At 44.9% G+C, this 20,836-nt stretch overlaps 1 protein-coding gene across 2 annotated transcripts in view; it reads left to right on the top strand.

Moving 5' to 3' along the window:
- Window positions 1-20,836, top strand: part of Lamc2 (laminin subunit gamma 2) — a 65,447-nt gene that overhangs the window by 16,437 nt on the left and 28,174 nt on the right. The window contains exons 2-5 of one of the 2 annotated variants that reach the window (XM_040737964.1): window positions 2,770-2,958; window positions 12,592-12,727; window positions 15,594-15,692; window positions 18,177-18,313. In XM_040737964.1, the coding sequence (XP_040593898.1) occupies window positions 2,770-2,958; window positions 12,592-12,727; window positions 15,594-15,692; window positions 18,177-18,313 (561 nt within the window). The remainder of the gene's footprint in view (window positions 1-2,769; window positions 2,959-12,591; window positions 12,728-15,593; window positions 15,693-18,176; window positions 18,314-20,836) is intronic. The other variant, XM_013114274.3, reaches the window with a different exon arrangement.

Here is a 20,836-nt window from a genome sequence, read left to right on the forward strand (position 1 = left end):
CTGGAGATTTTAAAAAGCAGCTTCACCAGCATTAGTTGGGAAAGATACGGCTTGGCAGTGGTTCTGTGGGAAAATAGAAAACAAATACCCCAGCAGTTTTTTAATTGGGAACAAATTCCATACGCTGTAAATTTAATGAAATGTTGGTTTGGCCCCTGGAATTAAGGTATCTAGTATCAGGACAGGATTGTGTTATGAGCTGAGCTGTTTAGACCTTTAAGTACCATAGTGAATTTTTGTCTTTTAAATAAGGAAATTGAAAAGTGGGGTTTGGGCCAGGTGTGGTAACACATGCCTTTAATCCTATCACTTGGGAGGAAAAGGCAGGAGTATCTGAGTTCAAGACCAGCCTGGTCCACTGAACAAGTTCCAGGACAGTCTGAGCTATGCAGAGAAACACTGTCTCAAATAAAACAAAAAAAAAAAAAGGAGAAGGAAGAAAAGTGATATTTTCTGCTCAAGAGATAGTCACGAAGAATCTGAATACCATGACAGAAATTATTGACATGCCTAGAGGTGACAAGTCTCCATTTTAACTGGAGAGAAAGGAGATGCTATAACTCTTAGTATACTTAGAACCTCAACTAATACAGGCCTTTAAGAACAGTGTCTAAAGTTAATCTGTTAAATAAACGAATGAAAGTGTGAAGAGAGAGAGACGTGTGTGTGTGTGTGTGTGTGTGTGTGTGTATGTGTGTGTGTGTGTGTTTTAAGAGATTAAGAGCTATTCCAGAAGAGGCCATAGGAACCTCTGTGCCAGACTAGATTTTTGAGACAGGGAAGTGATGAAGACAGAGGTTTTGGAACACACAGATTAGAGCAAATCCTGCCTTTGCCACTTAGCTATTTGTGTAACATAAGGTAAGATGCATACCCCTCTAAGTGTTCATCTTCCCATCCCCTAAACAGAGAGGTTAAAACAATATTGTGAGAATTAGCTGAGCTGATGGATGGAAAGTCCCAGAAACAGAGCAGCATGGGTGGCAAGTTCTCTCTCTAGGTAAAGATGATTGCTGCCAAGCTTGGGGAGCTGAGTTTGATCCCTGGGTCCCACATGGTAGAAGGAGAAGAAGTGATTCCTAAAAGTTGTCCTTTGTCCTCTACATGCAGTAGCATGCACACATAAAAACATGAATGCATACAAGAGGTATAATAAAATTTAAATGAAATGGAGTGGCTCTAGGTTGATCCTACATATTTAGGGAGCCAGTGCGCTTGGTGGCAGTAGATTGTGGCTTCAGAGATGGACACGGGGCCTGCACAGGACAGCTGAATACTTGGGACACTTTCTGGCTTTATGGTTATTGCTTTGGCTAAATCCTAGTTTCTGCAGAAATAGCTCCACAAGCTCGAAGGCTACATGGCCAGTGAAGACACTATGGAAAGGTTTGCCCTCAACCCCATCTCTTCATTGGGTCAAGTTTCTTTACCTTTAAGTGTTGTTTTTCATCTGTTTCTTTTTAAAAGGAGCTCATGCAAGGACATTGGCTTGTCCTTATTCAGATGGACCCTCTAACAGGTGCCAGGGGACCAACCTGTTCTGCATCTGCAGAGGAGGAAACAAGATGTAAAAGTCAAAGTGATTTGCCCAAAGGATATAGTCCATTGGTAGAGTGCTTGACTAATTACACAGAGCCTTGGGATTGAGTCACAAGCACATACTCGGGAGGGAAAGGAAATTTGTTCAGAGAAATGTTTCAGTTCTTGTGATTTCAAGGCCCATCACTTTTTCTTGTAAACCATGATTAAAATGTTTTGAGTATCTACCTCAGGTACTGTGCCAATTGTTCCCATGTGTTACTGTCTTGACTATTTAGACCCCATGCAGAGTTGGCTGAAATTATGTGATGGTTTCTTTGACAACTGGCTTTTGGAGGGACATACAAGATACAAGGATGAAAAGGAACTAGTCTAGTATAGACAGACTTTCATTGGACTGCCAGCTCCCAAATAATGATACACAGATTTTTTTTTAATTATGAAAGCTTGGCTTTAGCTTAGGCTTGCTTCCAACTGGCTCTTAAAACTTACATTAACCCGTTTATATTAACCTATGTTTACCATGTGTCTCATTACCTCTCCTCAGGCACATCCGACTTCCTCTGCATCTGGCTGGCGAATCCTCCGCCTCTGATTCCTTCCTAGAGTTCTTATCTCTACCGGAAGTCTCACCTATTCTCTTCTGCCTAGCTATTGGCCATTCAGCTCTTCATTAAACCTATCAGGAGGTGCCTTAGACAAATGAGGAAGGACGTGGGCATATCTTCACACTGTGTACAAAAAGATTACCCCAACAGTGCAGATGGCCAAATCGGCCGCTCAGCCTTGGTGTCGTTGAGGGACAAATGTTGTATATCTTCAGTAGTGGACATCGTGAGCTGTTGAGAATTGGATGGGAGTCTGTGACAGGAAGTTCTCTTTTAGCTCTTTGACTTGTTCTGTTGGTTTACTTAGTGATCAAAATGAATTCTCTCCAGAAATTCAAACCATGAAATTTCACATAAAAACATTACCTAAGCTTTTTGGCTTCTCTTATGTAATTAGACAATTTGATGACCCTGAATTCATGTTTCCCAGCCAATGATCACCCCAGCACTATGTAATTGCTGCTTCCTTTAGGTGAAACAAGAATCCTCTTTATCCTCCAGTGACCCATGTCATTCTCTTTCCACTGAGTAGTTAAGTCACAGCATAATTGATAATAACCATCTGGGAGAACATCCTGATATTTTTGTTTGTTTCTGACGCTCTCTCTTCCCTCTGCCCTAGTCTGTGATTGCAGTGGGAAATCCAGACAGTGTGTCTTTGATCAGGAGCTCCATCGACAGACAGGCAATGGATTCCGCTGCCTCAACTGCAATGACAACACAGCCGGGGCTCACTGTGAGAGGTGCAGGGAGGGGTTTTACCGGCAGCGAGAAAGAGACCGCTGCCTACCCTGCAACTGCCACCCAAAAGGTAGGTGGGGAGAGGGCAAAGGAAGGAGAGAGGAGAAGAGGGAAGGACCCAGAGAAGGAAGGGAAAGTGGAAGGAGTGGGGAACAAGCAAGCCAAGAGGGAGATGTTGCACAACAGGTTCCCCACCTGACACTGGTCATTTCAGCAATTTCTGCCTGCAAGGAAGTGCTTCTCTAACACTGCAGATAATGGGAGGAGCAGGGTCCCCAGTGCCAGCTAGTTTGAATTCTAGTGTGGAGAGTCACATGCTTTGTTTTCAGTACTGAGACGTTAACACAGAGCCTTGTACGTGCTGGGCAGTGTTCTACTGCTGGGCAGTGTTATACTGCTGTTTGTAATTTTGAGATAAGCCCTGAGTTGCCTAGGCTGGCCTCTCATTCTTGATCTTCCTGCTCAAGGAGTAGCTGGAATTACCGATAAATGTTACCACACCTGGGAGTCAGGTTGCTAACTTTTCTGTGAACCAGGGACAAAAGAAGCTTGGCCTCTTTCAGTGACAGTTCTTCACATCCACCATTGCTTTGACTAGGCTATTGAGAAGAGTAACTGGCTGGGTGCGGTGGCATCTGCCTGTAATCCTAGACCTTGGGATGTAGTAGCAGGAGGATCAGGAGTTCATGGTCATCCTCAGACACACAGAGAGTTGCCGAGGCTACATGACACCCTGTGCCAAAAACCAAAACGGAGGAAAAAGATGGAGTTTAGTAAGGACCTGTTTCTGTGGCTGTGCTAGGTGCCAGCAACAGAAAACTACAGAGAAGGACTAGAGCTGCTGAAGGTGCTATTTACAACAGCAACCACCAGATAGAAAGCTCCTAACAGAGGAGCTAGGTATTACTGGTTTTATTTTTGCTTATTTGTTTATATGGTTGGTATCTCCTTCAGTGCTACAGTCCCAAACTGTAGGTGTCTGTTGTGCACAGAGATGCCCACATTGGACTGTGTTCATCGTGGGTAGACAGCACACACATATCAGTAAATGCATCAGGGGAAGGAGGAGTCTACAAACATGCTGAGGGTTTTATTGATACCTAATTTGTCTATTATCTTTCCTGGCATTTGATGCTTTTCCTTGTTGGAAAGTGTTCAAGACGGTAACATGATGCACACTTAAAGTGTCGAGCCTTGGTGTGTGCGGCTCTGCCTTAGAATAGCTTTGTGGAACCAATTCACAGCCACGGCTGCTACTGGAAGAGTCTGAAATGGAGCAGGTTTTGGTACAGCCAAGATGAGTTGTTAGTGGAGTGTGTCAGGAACTTTCTAGGAAACTGGATTACCTGGGATGATCTAGGGTCAGTCCCAAGTTCACTTGAGTTTGCTGTTCTGGTGTAGTCGGAATCCAATCTGTTCAGTTATGTGTTTACCTAATCCAATGTCCTGAACCTCTTAGACTTCTCAGTTCTCACCATGAACCAAAGGACTTCATAAAGAAAACGCAAGATAAAAGTTATTCTATTTTAATGGATGTTTGGGATTCTTGGGGGAGTCAAGATCCCCATAAAGCATACAGTTTCACTCTGCATGTCACAGGAGGTGTGTGGTCCTCACAAAGTGGTCAGTGAGGGTGTCATCAGGCTCAGTGGGCTCCCCTGCAAAGCCAGGGCAGAATACAGGGTTCTAATTCCAGAGGAGACAAGGAATGAGCTGCTTTCTCATCTCTATGGTTCCCACTCGCCTAGCCTCAGGAAGCATGGCTCTTTTCTGTGGAGGCATCTGAGACTTCATGGGAGCCTGGTGGGAGGTGGAGCCTGTGAGAGGTGGAGCCTGGTGGGGTGGAGGCTGACGGGAGGTGGAGCCTAGTGGGGATGGAGTCTGGCGGGAGGCGGTAAAGACACGCGGTGGTTGGTATCTGGTGTGGTGCTTTTTGTGCAGTGATTAATTAACCTTCACAGATAACCATCTGAACAGGGTTTCCGTCTCAGAAACGAGGGTAACAGGAACAGGAAGATGCCTGTGCAGCGTTGCAGAGCTAGGGGGCAGAGCAAGGATTTTAGCCTAGGTTTGCTCACACCATAGTGGGTGGGTTTGGAAGCCAGACTGCCCGGGGATCCGACTGTGCCTGTGCTCTTCTTCTGAGTCACTCAGGGCATGTTAGGTCACCTCTCAGTGCTCTAGCGTTCCCATTAGAGAAAAGGTGATTCTTTGCATCATGTTATAGTGCAAGAATAATTCAGCTCCTGATAGAGTCAATAATAGATATTCTTATGAAGATGGAGGTTGAGGTCCCAATCTCCTGGAACACTGGCCTTTTCAAAAATTATATCCTACCCAAGTGTGACAGCACAAACTTGTAATCCCAGCACTTGGGAGGTAGAGGCAAGAGGACCAAGGGTTCAAGACCAGTCTCAGCTACATAGCAACTTCAAGGCTAGCATGGGCTACATGAAACTGTCTCAAAAAAAGATAAGTAATGAAATAATATCCAGGTGGTCGGTAGTGGCAGCACACACATTTAATCCCAGCACTTGGGAGGCAGAGGCAGGCAGATCTCTGTAAGTTCGAGGCCAGACTAGTCTACAGAGAAAGTTCCAGAACAGCCAGGGCTACACAGAAATCTTCTCTTATAAAACCAAACAAACAAACAAAACAACACACACACACAAATCCTGGCACAGCAAAGCCTTGTAGTGACCATATATGACCTAAAATGGTTTGTTAACATTTCACTTATTAACAACCCCGCTTTAGCATTGAATATCTCAGAGTATCTTTTTTCTTTCTTTCTTTCCTTTTTTTGTTATTTTGGTTCTTGTTTTTTTTTTTTTTTTTTTTTGAGACAGTGTAGCCCTGGCTGTGGCTGTCCTGGAACTCACTCTGTAGACCAGATTGGCCTTGAACTCAGAGATCTGCCTGCCTCTACCTCCTGAGTGCTGGGATTATAGGTATGTGCCACAACTGCCTGGCCTGAAAAGTATCTTGTAACAGTGGAAAAGTTGACCTAGAAGGTTAGTAAGTAGCCTGAAATCTCCCGGCAAGGTACTGGGAGAGGTACTAATGTAATCCAGGTCTTCTGTCCCCAGAACAAGTTCTTCCTGTCCCTTCCATATGAATGAGAAAAAAAATTAGAATGCTGAGTTTATATCCAAGGCAGCCAGGTGCCCCCAGAAATCCTGGATTTCGTAAGGGCTGACTAACGCTTTATACTTTCCAAAACATTTTCATAGCCTGGCAGACTGTGCGTGTCACACACCCACATTCCTGGTAGAGAGATGAAGAAACAAAAACTTTAGGTCCAACTGCCTAGGCTGAAGGACAGACACATGGGTGGGGTGGGAGAGACTGTTTCCACCACGTGTTCTTAGCTGCACCTGGACTTTAAACGTCACTAAACCAGCAGCTTGATTGAGACAGGAGTACTGAGATTGAACCTAGAGCCCAGTACATGCAGGACAAGTGCCCTGTCACTGAACTATATCCCAATTATCTCTTCAAATTGTTTTCCTTTGAGACAGGGTCTCATTAAGCTGCCCAGACTGTCCTTAAACTTGTTCTGTAACCCAGAAGGCCTTGCAATCCTCCTGACTCAGCCTCCCAGGTAGTTGGAATTACAGCTCTACTTTAAAGTTAATTTCCTGTGTGATTTCACAGTCTCCCAATCTACTGCAAGGTCATTTCCACTTTCAAATAATTACTTGAAAGAATTTGTAATAGCAGTGAAATTGCTATTTTGAATGAAAAAAAGCTGTCTTTAAAAAAAGAAAAGCTAATTGCTATCACTTCATGTGTGGGAAATTGTAGTCGGTCTTTCCTGTTGAACTTTTTTGGGGCAGCCTCCAAATATTGGCATTGATACTTAATAATTAAAGCTTGGCCTTTAGCTTAGGCTTGTTCCCAACTAGCTCTTATAATTTAAATGAACCTGTTTCTATTAATCTGTGTTTCTCCATGTGTCTCTTTACAGCTCCTCCATGCTGTATGTCTGAGTTCCTCAGTGTCTCGCTGGTGTCTCCTGCATGCCGAAAATCTAACCCAAGGTCCTCTCCCTCCCTGGAAGTCCCGCCTATTCTCTTCTGCCTAGCTATTGGGCATTCTGCTCTTTATTAAACCAATCAGGAGGTACCTTAGGCAGAGACACATCTTTACAGTATACAAAAAGATTAGCCCATTGATGGGGGAAGTCCTGTGTATATGTCAATAAAGGGAAGCAAGATAGGTGGAACTAGGAGTCGAGGAGGACTCTGGGTAGGAAAAACATAGGGAGTCAAGATGTAATTGCCATAGGGATAAGAAGCCCGGAAAGTTCTCCGGTAAGAGAAATACTTAGATTAACAATTATGGGATAAATACTTAAGTCAGAGCTAGCCAGTAAGAAACAAGCAAGGCCAACAGCTTCATAATTAATATAGCCTCCTGTGTGTTTATTTGGGACTCATGCGGTTCAGGAATCATTCTGGCGGGAAGGCTTCTCTTTACAGCCCATGGCTGTAAATGAAGCCAGCAGTTGAATGATGCTCAGTGTAGTTTGGCCTTCATGTCAATTTCTCATAAATTTAAAAATAAGCTTATGTCATGCACATGTGTGTGCAGATGTGGTATGTATATGTGGGGGTATGTATGTTTGCATGTATATAGGCACAGGTGTATCAGGGTTGGTGTGCATTGTATGGAGGCCAGGACTCAACGTTGGGTATCCTTGATTGGGCTCCTCTTTATTTACTGAGGTGCAGGACCTCTCACTGAACGGGAGCTCTCAGGTTCAGTTAGCTAGCCAGTCAACTTGTTCCTGGGGATCACCTGTGAACAGAGCAAGTTCAAGGGCAGTCTGTGTGGCATAACGAGACCTCGTCCCAAAGTAAAACAGTTTGAAGAGGCCTTGAGCTATAGCTCAGCCCCCTGAACACTGAAACTGGAGTCAGGGGCTGGAGACTCAGCACAGGGCTGCATTGTCCACTGGTATCTCCCAGCCTGCAGTGAGCTTATTTAGGTGATGACTTCGTGGTCCCAGCAACAGTGTTGAGTGGCCATCACTTCTTTTGAGTCACATGTCTAAGCCCTGCTAGCCTTTCACAGATACTTTAAAATGCATTTCGTATGTGCTTGCTTTTTCCTCTCATGACACCCAAGGTCTTGAGGCATGTGGGCATCAGTATCCATGACTTTTTCTCTTCCTTCACTACTTTTAATGTAACTATGACAGTGTATTACTCTGATTAGCATATTTCAGTTCTTTAAAACATTTTTAAATGTACATTTATATGCATGTATGTGTGAGTGTGTGTGTGTGTGTGTGTGTGTGTGTGCTCAATATTGAGGCTTGAACCCAGAGCCTTGCATATGCTGAGCAAATTCTCTACTACTGAGCTATATTTCCAGCGTGCATGTATACTCACACATGTACACACACACACACACACACACACACACACACACACACACACACACACACGTGCGCCCATGGGGAAGAAGGGAAGGAGGGAAAGAGGCGGGAGACTCACCTGAAAGCTGTCTTGGCTTAATTTTAAGTACTAATCACACCTCCTGTACCCCCAGACACGCATAGAGACCATCCATCCGAGCCCTGAGAATACTCCCTGGGACACAAACCTGAAAGCTGTTCTTCATCTTTCAAGTCAGATGTTCACAATCCCTGAGCCCAGCTCATAAAGTAGATCCAGGGCAGGTGTTTTCATTCTAGCAAGGCACTTTTAAATCCCAGTGCTGGTGTTTTAGATGTTTTAGAATGTGAGTTAAATTAGTCATGTTTGCATTTGGAGACATCAAACATCCCCATGCCTGCTTTGAAGGCCTGGAGGATGATGCCTCAGGGGTAAATTACTAGTATAGTGTTAACACTATAATAGTCTATTAGTGTAATGTTAACTACATTTTTAAGCACCTACTATATGTGAGACACTGGATTGGGCGCCTCTTACATTATAGCTCTTAGTCTTACAACGGCCCCTCGAGGTATATGTTTTCGTTTTCACTTAAAAGAAATCACATGTAAGCAGTTTGGCGCAGAGACATGCAGCTAGAAGTGCTTGGTATTTGACTTGAGATCTGTTAAACTCAAAGCTGGGGATGTTTTCCTGTCTTCCAGCTTCTACTAGAGAAGTGGTTCTCAACTTTCCTAATGCTGGGACCCTTTAACACAGTTCCTAATGTTGTGGGGTAACCCCAATCATAAAATTATTTTCATTGATACTTCATAACTGTAATTTTGCTACTGTTATGAACCATAATATAAATATTTGATACACAATGGGTTGCGATCCACAGATTGAGAACCCCTGTTCTATAGTGATATTCTTCAGGTCAGGTCCTATGAAGATAGGGTCTCTCAAGCTAATAGCAGTATTGCTACAAGAGTTGCGAATAATGTTTGGAAACATAAGCATTGAGAAACTGAATGACAGGGCTGTAACCCAGTAGTGGAACACTGGCTTGCCGTATTCAAGATCTTGATTCCATCCCCAGTACTACAAGAAATCTAATGATTACTATCATTATTAAGCAAGCTTCTGGCCTATGGAATGCATAATGTCACAATGCCTGAAAGTCAACTCTTCTGAACACAAAATATTCATTTTCATAGGCTAATGGTTAATTCATCTTAGAAGACTATTCTGGAGAATAAAACGTAGTTCTCTTTACTACCTTGAAGGTGGGTTAAAGGAAGTCCACAAATGCCCGAATAAAGAATGACATACTTATTTGGGGACATTCACACAATGAACGTAAATAACCACCCTGGTCTTCTGCCCTTGGAGGTGCAGCTTCTGCCATGCAGGATGCTCTGAGCACAACCCAAGAGAGCCTGAGTGAGCATCTCCTCTTCCTTACAAGGGATCAAATCCGAACACTGAAGCCATACCCTAAGGCCATTACCTCAAGTCTATTGGTGGAACAAGATGCTACTACACTACCTTATGATAATAATAATCTTCTTAAAGGGGGAGGAAGAGCTCTTAATTATTTTACCTTTATTCATTTATGGGGTGAGGGGAGGCACAGGCCACAGTGAGCATGGGGAAGTCAGAGGACAACTTGGAGGCGTCTGCTCTCTTCTTTTACATGGGTTGCAGGGATTGAACTCAGGTCATCAGACTAGGTAGTGAGCACTTTGATCCATGGAATCATCTTGTCAGCACAAGAACAATCATTTCCCCAGAAATGATTGCAGAGCTTTCTGAATTTGAAAGCATAGTTAACATTAATTTGAACAGGAAAATACATTTTGGGATTATCAAATCATCTGTTTATGCTTTAAAAATTTCATTACAGAGGGACTTCTGTGTAATGTTAACCATCAGAATCCCAACAGGAATTTTCTTTTTTTAGCTCTGTGGTCTGATTATTTTATTTTAGTTCTCAAAATAGTTTGTCTATCTGAAGCTGCCTTCAAATGCCATATGTAGCTGAGGTTGGCATTGAACTTCTGATCTTCCTGTCTCGGTGTCCAGATTGCTTCAAAAGAGCATCCCAGACTGAAGAAGCCATCAGGGCAAGTGTGTCTGGGAAACAGCATGCACGTGCTCTGAGTAGAGTGTAGAGAGCAGAGTCTCTGCTGACCTGGAAGAACAAGAGGAGATGAGGAGGGAGGGAGGGCCCAACAGGCTGGGGTCATGGAGTTACATCTGATTGCTGGTGATGTAAAAAAAACTGAATAGTCTTCAGCAAAGGTCCTCCATCTTCCTCTGGGTGGATGCTGAAGAGTGTAGAGGCAACAGCAGAGGTGCAGATATGTTTAGGTGAGGGAAGATGGAAGTGCAGACTGGGGTTGTAAGAAGGCATGTACTAGCCAGGCGGTGGTGGTGCACGCCTTTAATCCCAGCACTCGGGAGGCAGAGGCAGGCGGATCTCTGTGAGTTCGAGACCAGCCTGGTCTACAAGAACTAGTTCCAGGACTGCCTCCAAAGCTGCACAGGGAAACCCTGCTTGGAAAAACAAAGCAAAACAAAAGACCACGTGCTGGAAGTGGTAGAATTCCACTGTGTTTGCTATCATCATTCCAGGGCTTTCTTTCCATCACTGTGCAACCTGGAGGAACCACTTACAGAATGTGTCTGTGGAAAACTGAGTCACTGTGATACAATGCACAGGAGCCAATCTTTGAGATGGGACTAGATGTCCATCAACAGAAAGAAAATGTGGTATATGCACACAGTGGAGTTTTATTCAGCATGGAGAATGGACTTAGGTTATTTACAGAAAAATGAATGGAATTGGGGCTCATATGAAGCATAATAAGGAATATATAGAAATATAAACGTTATGTTTCCTCTCATATGTGGAACCTAGGTTATATGTGCATGCATACACGTGTATGATATGAGAATAAAGGGAGGGTGGTTTGGGAGGAGGAAACAGCCGTGGAAGGGAAGAGCGGGGGCAGGTGGACAAGTGTAATGGGGGGGTTAATATGGTCAAAGGCATGATACTCCTGAGAGTCATTTTGAGCTGGAGATGTAGCTCAGTTGGTAGACTGATTGCCTAGAATACATGGAATTCTTGGTTCAATCCCCAGAACTGCATAATTGGTGTGGTGCTACACACCTGTAATCCTAGCACTTGGGAAGTGCAGGAGAATCCTGTGTCCAAGGCCACCCTTGGCTACATACTGAATTGTAAGCACTGAGATCCTATCTCAAAAGTGTCTTTATTAAACCCATCAGTCTATACGATGAATACACACTGTTAAGCAAAACAAACAAGACAGCTGCTCTAAAACAGAGACTGGGTCAGCAGGGGTGCCACATAAGTGAAGTTTTCTGCTTCTTCTGGCAGGTGGGCATATTCTTGGTTAAGAAACATTTTCGTGTGTACTTAAAAAACAATCAAACGAACAAAAAAAATCATGCCACCAAGGCTGGGGAGATAGCTCAGTCAGAAACTCTTGGCAGGGCCTCAGTTTGATCCTTAGAACCCATGTTTTAAAATACTTGGGAAGGGTGGCACATGCTTGTAACCACGGTACTCGGGAAGAAGAGGCAGGCAGATCCTGAACAGCCTGGTCTACTTGGTGAGTTCCAGGTCATCTAAATATTCTGTCTTTCAAGGGAGTGGGGTGGGTGAAAAATACCTGAGGAAACACAACTGGAGATTGTCCTCTGATCTCCACATGCATGCTCACATTCGCTAAAACACATACAAGTCAAGTATTGGCCCCTAAAAGAGGTCTTTGGTTGTTGGGTACAAGGGAGAATGCTACTCCTTCTAGTGCCCATTCATTCATTGGTTTTTCTCCTTGCGTTCTGAACTCACTGTGTAGACCAGGCTGACTGAACTTGAAGTCATTCTACTGCAGCCTCCAGATTGCAGGGATTATAGGCATGCATTACCACACCCTATTGATGGGATCTTAAAAAAGAAGAGGAAAGGAGAGGAGGAGGAGGAGGAGGAGAGAAAAAGAAAGGCACTGTGTGTTCTCCAATGCCCAGCCAGAGAAAATATGTAAACAAAAAATGTTTCTGTGAGTCATCCTTTTCTTCCTGTGAAGCAGACATCCTCAGCTGTCAAAATGTCCCCTACTGACTAGAGTACTAAATGTCATGGGCTCCTTGTTAAAGCCAGTGAATGGTGCACATCTCTTAGTGTGTATTGAGCTCTCATGGGGAGGCAGTCATTTTTTTAAATGCCTTACAAGCATTTACTTTTTCTTCTTCTCTCTTTCGCCCCATCTTGTGGGTTACAGGTTCTCTCAATGCTGGATGTGACCACTCTGGACAGTGCAGGTGTAAGCCGGGTGTGACAGGACCCAGGTGTGACCGATGTCAGCCAGGCTTCCATATGCTCACCGATGCTGGATGTACTCGAGACCAGAGACAACTGTAAGCATCTGCCCTAGTTTAACAACTCGGGGAGGGAAGGGTTTCACTTCCAAGTGACAGTCCACTGTTGAGTTAAATCAGGGCCCAGATAGCTACTTAGATTCAGCAATAATCTGTCAATGCCAACAAATGGCCAATGAGCCACTGGCCAAGGGTCTATCTGGATTTTACTCTTGGCTACCATGCCAAATATATTACCAAATCAAGCTCTCTTTGCCCATCACATAGTATGACAATCATCGAAAAGACAAGTTTTGCAAAAGAATTTATTCAGGAGGTGGTCACATGTGGAAATAGGTTTGGATATATTTATGGGCTGAAGTGTGGGAACAGATGGTTGGAAGTTAGGATGTAGGTCAGTGATCTGAATGTTTCTCAAGTATTACCCTCACAACCCACATGTTAGAGGTATGATTTATTCCTCCACTTCTCTGAGGGACTGTCCCCAAGACCTTTCCTAGTTTGGTACTGTTAATATTTGTTACATAATTCACTTTTGCAGTAGAGGAACTACCCTGGTTAGGAAGATACATTGAATGAATAACTTCAGTACTAGCCTCTCTGACATATGTTTATCTTCTCTCTCTTCTTTCTTCTCCTACCCTCTCCCTGTGTGTTGTTGTTCGCTTTATTGTTGTTTTTGTTTTTCATACAGGGTCTTGATGTATAGCTCAGGCAGGCCCCAAATGATACCCTGCCTCAGCCCCCACAGACCTTGGGTTGTAGTTTAGAACATCCCTATTTTTCCTGTCTCTCTGGTTTGGCCTTCATTGTGAGGACCCTGGTTTGGGGGACATGGCTATTAGAAAAAATTAGGGCATCTCCTCCCACAAGTCCTCTTGCTTCTGTTTGGTTCCTGGAATCTGATTTTGGGTTCACTATGAATGACAAGAAGCACAAGCTTCTGACCAGCTGTTTCCAGCAGTGGGAGACGTTAATTCCATCTCCACATACAGTCCATCAGATTGCAGCCTTTAAACCTGGTGACATCAGGGCTGAGGAAAGGGAAAAGAAGCTGATTTCTATAATGCCATATAGCTACAAGATTCTCTAGACTCGGGAGAAAACATATATGAAAATAGGCCAGGCTTCTCTTCCCTGTGACACCCATTTTACAGTTCCTTGCCCAGATAGGCACATCCTCCTGGCCTTACTGGCTATCACATGATTTTCTTTCCTCTGGGCCTTTGCATAGATTACTCTCCTCTAGCCTTCTCTGGCCCCTTTAGGTCAGTTTCTCAATGCTCTCCTGGCTCCCACACCCCAGCCACAGCCCCTGCTCCAAAAGAATCCGTGCATGTGGCCTCCATCCCCTTTCCTGCAAAGCCATGAAGCAGTTTAGGGGGCTCCCTGGCACCTCATCATCTCCTTCCCTACTTTCTTCACCCTGCACATTTCTTTTGTTTTGGCTGTGACATTTGCTGTCGGCATGTTTGTTCCTCTTGCTAGAGTGAGAGCCCTGCTTTGCTCTGTTCTTTGCTGAGCTCAGCGCCTGGAACTGGGTGGGGGAGGACGAGGCACTGGGGGTGTTCCAGCGTGGCTGCGGCTGCCATTACACACCACTGCTGAGGCTGCCCCTGTGTCTACCCCACCTTGAACCCTCAAGAATCAGGGCTGGGTCCTATTTCTCATCGAAACCCAGGTTCTTAGGTTGATGGGGTCACCGGACAGCCGCAGGGGAACATTGTTCACTCTTTCTCCATTATAAGGTCTTTGAGGAGGTTGAGCAGGGTTTGGGTTTGGGGGGGGGGAGAGCTAACAACTTTGGTTTTAGACTGATGAGGTGTGAGTGTGTGCCAAAATGAGTGTTGAAAACCAGTGCAAGTCATGACACAGGGAGACAGTGCAGGATCAATGACAGCACTGATGTCTCCAGTAAGAGTCCCACTACTAAGGAACACAAAACCCAACAAAACCCACAGTTCCACTCCTAGGTGTACATGCACCGTAAGTGAAAATGTATAAAATGCCCAAAACCTTGTAGGCACAAGGTCACGGGAACATTATTCATTATCGCTAAAAATTGGGAGCAAATTATCTATCAGCTAATGAGGAGATAAAGTAAATTGTGGTAAATCTATATAGTGGGATTTTATTCAGTCAGAAGAAACTACGCTCCATGATATGACATGGGCAGACCTTGAAAACTTGTATGTGCAGTAAGTCAGTCACAAATGGCCACATATGGTATGATTTCGATAATAGGAAATATCAGAATAGACAAATCTGAAGGGACAGAAAGTACATTAGTGGCCACATTCAGTGGGAATGAGACTAAAGGGAGGGAATGGCGTGGCTCTTTAGGAACACTGATAATGTTTGTGATTTGGTCCTTATGGTGATGATTGTAAAGCTCTGAGAACTGATTACAAATGAGCAAAATGTTCACTGTGTGTGGGTGAATCCCATGGCATGTGAATTGTATCTCAGCAGCGGCCTTACCCAAAGGAAGAACCTAAACATGCTGCAATGGCAAGTAGATGGACTCCACCATTCTAAAAGACATTATTGAATTCAATTATATAATTTATTAAATTAATTTTTATAGAAATAAATTATAAATTAAAGAAAGACTAAACTCGGTGGTCAACCAAACTTTAAACAGTTTCATAAGAACTTGGCTTGCATTCTGGCACATTCTTCTCATTCTGGGTAACTGGCACAGGGTTCATCACTGGTCGCTGCCCCACTGACTTAGATACATGAGTCGTTGACAGTACGAAGAGCTCAGCACAGAAGTGATTGCTAAGGGAAGCCGCCCTGAAGAAGGGCGTGGCCAGGAGATGCAGCCGCTTGGGGCAGCTGACTTCAGCTGACCTTGAAGCCTTAGAAACGGGCTCCTAACTTACTTGCTCCTTTTCCTCAGAGATTCCCAGTGTGACTGCGACCCAGCTGGCATCTCTGGACCCTGTGATTCCGGCCGCTGTGCCTGCAAACCAGCTGTCACTGGAGAGCGCTGTGATAGGTCTGTGTGAACTGTCTCTGAAGGCTTCGGGAGAGTGAGTGCCCCGGCACCTGGCATGGGAATTAATCCCCCACGTACACATGTTGAGAACTCCTTACACCCCGTACTCAAAAGCTGAGTTTAAAAAACAAAGCAAAAACAAACAAACTAACAAAAAACAAGTCCTGGGACTCATTGCGGTCCGTTCTCTGCTTTGGTTCCCTTCTCTTTGCTCTGCTGTGATGGAGACAGAGGGCCCCAGAGTGTCCCCCAGCCAGCTGGCTGGGATTCCCAGGTGCTTGGATGCAAGGTGGTATGCAATAATGAGATCACGTGACTGAAGTGGGTCTTGGGAAATGCCTGGCCTAATTAAACAAGTCGAGGAAAATCCTTGTAACAGGGACTGTGGCAGGGTATGGCCATATATAATCATCATGTACTGAAGGAACCGCCCCGGGGAGGGGATGGTGGTTACATGCTCGCACATGAGGCACCACGGTAGAGTCCTTTGGGCATGAGCCATGTTGGGGCAGGTGGAGCAGTGAGGAGCCATTCACCCTCAGTTGCTACCTCAGGACATCCCTTAAGTACAAACTGTGCTCAGGCTATACTCTGCTCTCCCCGGAGATGGCTGTGAGCAGAGGGTCTCTGAGGGTGGCCTCACAGCTGAAAGCCACCTCCTCAATTCCCTCCTCAGTTCCTTCAAAGAAAGCAAGCGTTTTCCTGGCACCCTGCCAAACGCTGCTACCTGGGCAGAGGAAGTGCCAAATGCATTCCTGGCTGGTGTTTTCAGGGGGCTCTTTGCTGCTGAAGAGAGAGTTAGAAACCCTTTGTGTATACGGTGGGGGAGGGGAGGCTCCCAGGAGTTAAGAGTGCTTGCTGTTCTTCCAGAGAGAGGGTCACATTTGGAAGCGCCCATGTCCAGTGGCTCACGACCTCCTGTAACTACAATCCATGGGAGTCCAGTGCCCTCTTCGGGTCCCAGGCACCTACACACATGTGGCACACAAACACACACACACACACACACACACACACACACACACACACACACACACACACACACAGTTTTTTAAAGAAAGCATTTTACAGCAGGGGTGCGGAGGCAGAGGCAAGTTGAGACAGTGTTGCTCTGTAACAGAGACTGGCCTAGAACTCATTATGTAGCCAGGCTCACCTTGAGGTCATGGCAATCCTCCTGCTTCATCCTCCCAAATGCTAGGATTATACCACTTTCTGCTTGAAAGTATTATTATTATTATTATTACTATTATCTGTTCTGAGACAGGGTTTAGAACTTGCTACAATAAGCAGAGGGTGACCTCACCTCTATTTCCAACTACTGGGTTTATAGACATGTCCAACTAAACCTGTCTTTGAAAACCTTTTTAATTCTAAAATATGGAACAAAATAGCAAGCTACATAAAGCAACAATTACCATCACCACAATTAGTAGATCTCTGCTAAAAAACAAAAACACCCAAACAAACAAACAAACAAACAACCCGGCTGTCCCAAATGACACTGGTGGTCTGTGGGAGTGAGCACTGTTGGTGTGCACACTAATCGCCGGCCTAGTTTTTCTCCATCCTACAGCATCCTAAGGCCGTCTTTAGGGTTCACACGATCTCTCAGCTTCACCTGGTCCCTTCTCCTGCTTTATCCTTCCCTCTCCACAGGTTTGAATCTTGCCTCAGCCCTTCCGCCCTCCTCACCTAAGAACATCAGAAATCATTCCTCTCATAGGCTTCAGGGGCATTAGAAGTAGACTCCCGTGCCTGGGCCCCAGGGCAATGCCGTGCTGACTAAATAGTCACAGGGATGCTCTTGTTTCACGTGGAGAAAAGTCGAGTCTTCTCCCCTGAATCCTCCACAGCTCAGCTTTGCCTGGCAATTGTCCAAAGAGAAGTTACCTGAAGGTTTGGGCTGGAAGCAGGGGTGGAATGCCAGCCTACAGTTGGCTGCCTCAGGGCGTCACTAGACTTCTTTCATCTCTGTTCTGTCCTCAGTGGCTCTTTCCTCCGTGGGTCAGGACTAGGCTGTGATGAACAGGCTTGCTAATAAACACTCAAAGGTTTTGGGGATTGGGACAACTGAATAGGTACTAAGGTAAGGGACTTACCTTTCTGGTCCCCACTGTGCCTCCATAAAACACTTGCTCCAGGGCAGATCTGCCCTGCCCCTCCTGTCACATCCCTCCCTGCCCCATCCACCAACCTCCATCCATCACCAAGGATGTGTCCGCCATCAAGTCCAGACCACCAAGGCTCCACTGAAGGCAGAACAAGTAAAGACTCTCATTTATGTGTGTACGTTGGGGGCGGGGGTGATTGCCTCTGGTGGTCTGGAGTGGAGGTGGTATGTAAACCTTGCCATCCTCCCCACTCAGGGAATTAATAGTGCCAAATGTGAGAGAAAGCAGGAAGAGGCAGAATCAGCATGGTCGTCTCTGTGAAATAAGAAATAATCATAGCATGGTCCTGACATCTACAATTCTGCTGCAGGTGCCGGCCAGGTTACTATCATCTGGACAGGGCAAACCCTGAGGGCTGTACCCAGTGTTTCTGCTATGGGCATTCAGCCAACTGCCACAGCTCTGCAGACTTCAGTGTCCACAAGATCACCTCAACTTTCTACCAAGGTACAGTATCTCAACACAGTGTTTTGATGTATATACATGTGTGTGTGTGTGTGTGTGTGTGTGTGTGTGTGTGTGTGTGTGTGTGTTTATATTGGACAAGGATCTATGACTTTTGCTTACTGACAGTGGCTTCCCTGCTCATTATATAGTCATCATTAGCATTTCTCTTAGTGGTGCTTCTTAAGACAGACGTAGTTCAGACTGACCTTGAACTCCCCATTCAGCAGAGGTCAACCTTGAACTTCTGATCTTCCACTTCCCAGTCCTGGAATTACAAAACTGTGCCATCATACCCAGTTCAATTCTGTACCTGGGATGGAACCCAGGTCCTCCTGCGGGCAAGGCAGGCATTTTATGAACTGAGCTACATCTCTAGTCCTCTTGTATTGTTTTATAATGCACCTTATCTTTGGATAAGACAAGCCATATATCTTGAAAAATTACAGCTGAAGAGCATATGGATAACTTAAAAACAGCTAAAAAGAGACCAGCTATTTATATCCCTGTGCTTCCCACCCATATCTATTTCAAAACCACAACGGATTATTCATGCTGAAGAGGGATTTATGAGGACATCCCAGAATCTACACTCACTAATAGCATCACATTTACAAACACAGAGTTCATTTATCTATTTAGTTAACATGCTTCAGAACATTATGAACATGTTGGAAATGGGTATTGTTTCAGCTGGTTTGAGTGTCTGTCTGACCTCACTAAGGCCAGATCTTGTTTTTTAAGTATGATAATAATACAAATTACAGGCAGGTGAAAACAAGCCTGGAATCACAAGCCTGAATCATTGGAGTTCAAAGATAAAAACTAGCCAAAGATAAGGCAAAGGGCCAGTGAGAGAGCTCAGGGGTAAATGCACTTGTTGCCAAGCCTGAGGACTTGAGTTCGATTCCTAGGACTCTCATGGTGGAGGCTGAGAACTGACTCTGAACAAGTTGTCCTTTGACCTTCAGGCATAGTGATATGTGCACAAACACACATAAACATGAAATAAATAAAATGTAATATATATGTATATATGCATATACATGTTCTTTTGCAGTTACAGTTTAATTTTTTCCCTGTGACTTCTGGATCTTCTTTTTTTAATTTTTTAAATTTAAATTAGAAACAAGCTTGCTTCACATGTCAATCCCAGCTCCCTCTCCCTCCCCTTCTCCCCCGCCCCCCACCCAAACTCCACTCTGTTCCCCAGGGAGGGTGAGGCCCTCCATGGGGGAATCTATCATTTTGTTCAGGGCAGGGCCTAGGCCCTCCCCCAAGAGTCCAAGCTGAGAGAGCATCCCTCATTGTGGGATGGGCACCCAAAGTCCATTTGTATGCCAGGGATAAATAACTGATCTAGGCCCCATAGATTGCCTAGGCCTCATCACTGACACCCACATTCAGGGGGTCTGGATCAGTCCCATGCTGGCCTCTCAGCCATCAGTCTGGGATCCAAGATCTCCCCCTTGTTCAGGTCAGCTGTTTCTATGGGTTTCTCCAGCCCAGTCTTGACCCCTTTGCTTATCACTCCTCCCTCTCTGTCACTGGGTTCCAGGAATTCAGTTCAGTGTTTAGTTGTGGGTGTCTGCCTCTGCTTCCATCTGTCTCTGGATGGAGGTTCTAGGATGGTATGTAAAATAGTCATCAAAATCATTATCAGGGAGGGGCATTTAAAGTAGTCTCTCCACTATTGCTTAATTTGCCAGTTGGTGTCATCCTTGTAGATCTCCGGAAATCTCACTAGTGCCAGATCTCTCCTCAAACCTATAATGACTCCCTCTATTATGGTATCTGTCATCCTGCTCTCCTCTATTCTTCCCCTGACTCAACCTTCCTGCTCCCCCATGTCCTCCTCTCCCCTCTTCTTCTCCCTCTCTCTTTTTCCCAGCTCCCTCCCCCCCCCATGCTCCCAATCTGCTCAGGAGATCTTGCCTCATTCCCCTTCTCCAGGGTACTTCACTTATCTCTCTTAGGGTCCTCCCTATTTCCCAGACTCTCTGGTAGTGGGATTGTAGGCTGGCACTCCCCTGATTCATATATGAGTGAGTACATACCATGTTTGTCTTTTTGTGACTGGGTTGCCTCACTCAAGACATCTGGTCCACTACGTTCATAGCAGCATTATTTGTAATAGCCAGAACCTGGAAGCAACCTAGATGCCCCTCAGCTGGAGTGGATAGAAAAAATGTGGTACATTTACACAATGGAGTACTACTCAGCGGGAAAAAAACAACAACAGAATCTTGAAATTTGCAAATGGTTGGTACTAGAAGAAACCATCCTGAGTGATGTGATACATACACACACACACACACACACACACACACACACACACACACATATATATATATATATATATATCTGTGGATAGGAGCTGCTGGATAGAAGTGATAGGAAGATTTTGAAAACTGTGAAAGAACAGGGGGGGGGAACCTGTCTATTCCTTCTAGGACTTTGGCAAGCAAGTCTTGCCTTGCTTAACTCAAGGGATGCTGGGAGTTGTCTGAGAGTGGTGTTGTCTTG

The sequence above is a fragment of the Mesocricetus auratus genome, unplaced genomic scaffold (genome assembly GCF_017639785.1).
Source record: "Mesocricetus auratus isolate SY011 unplaced genomic scaffold, BCM_Maur_2.0 Super-Scaffold_100676, whole genome shotgun sequence".
In the NCBI taxonomy this organism is placed as follows: Eukaryota; Metazoa; Chordata; class Mammalia; order Rodentia; family Cricetidae; genus Mesocricetus; species Mesocricetus auratus.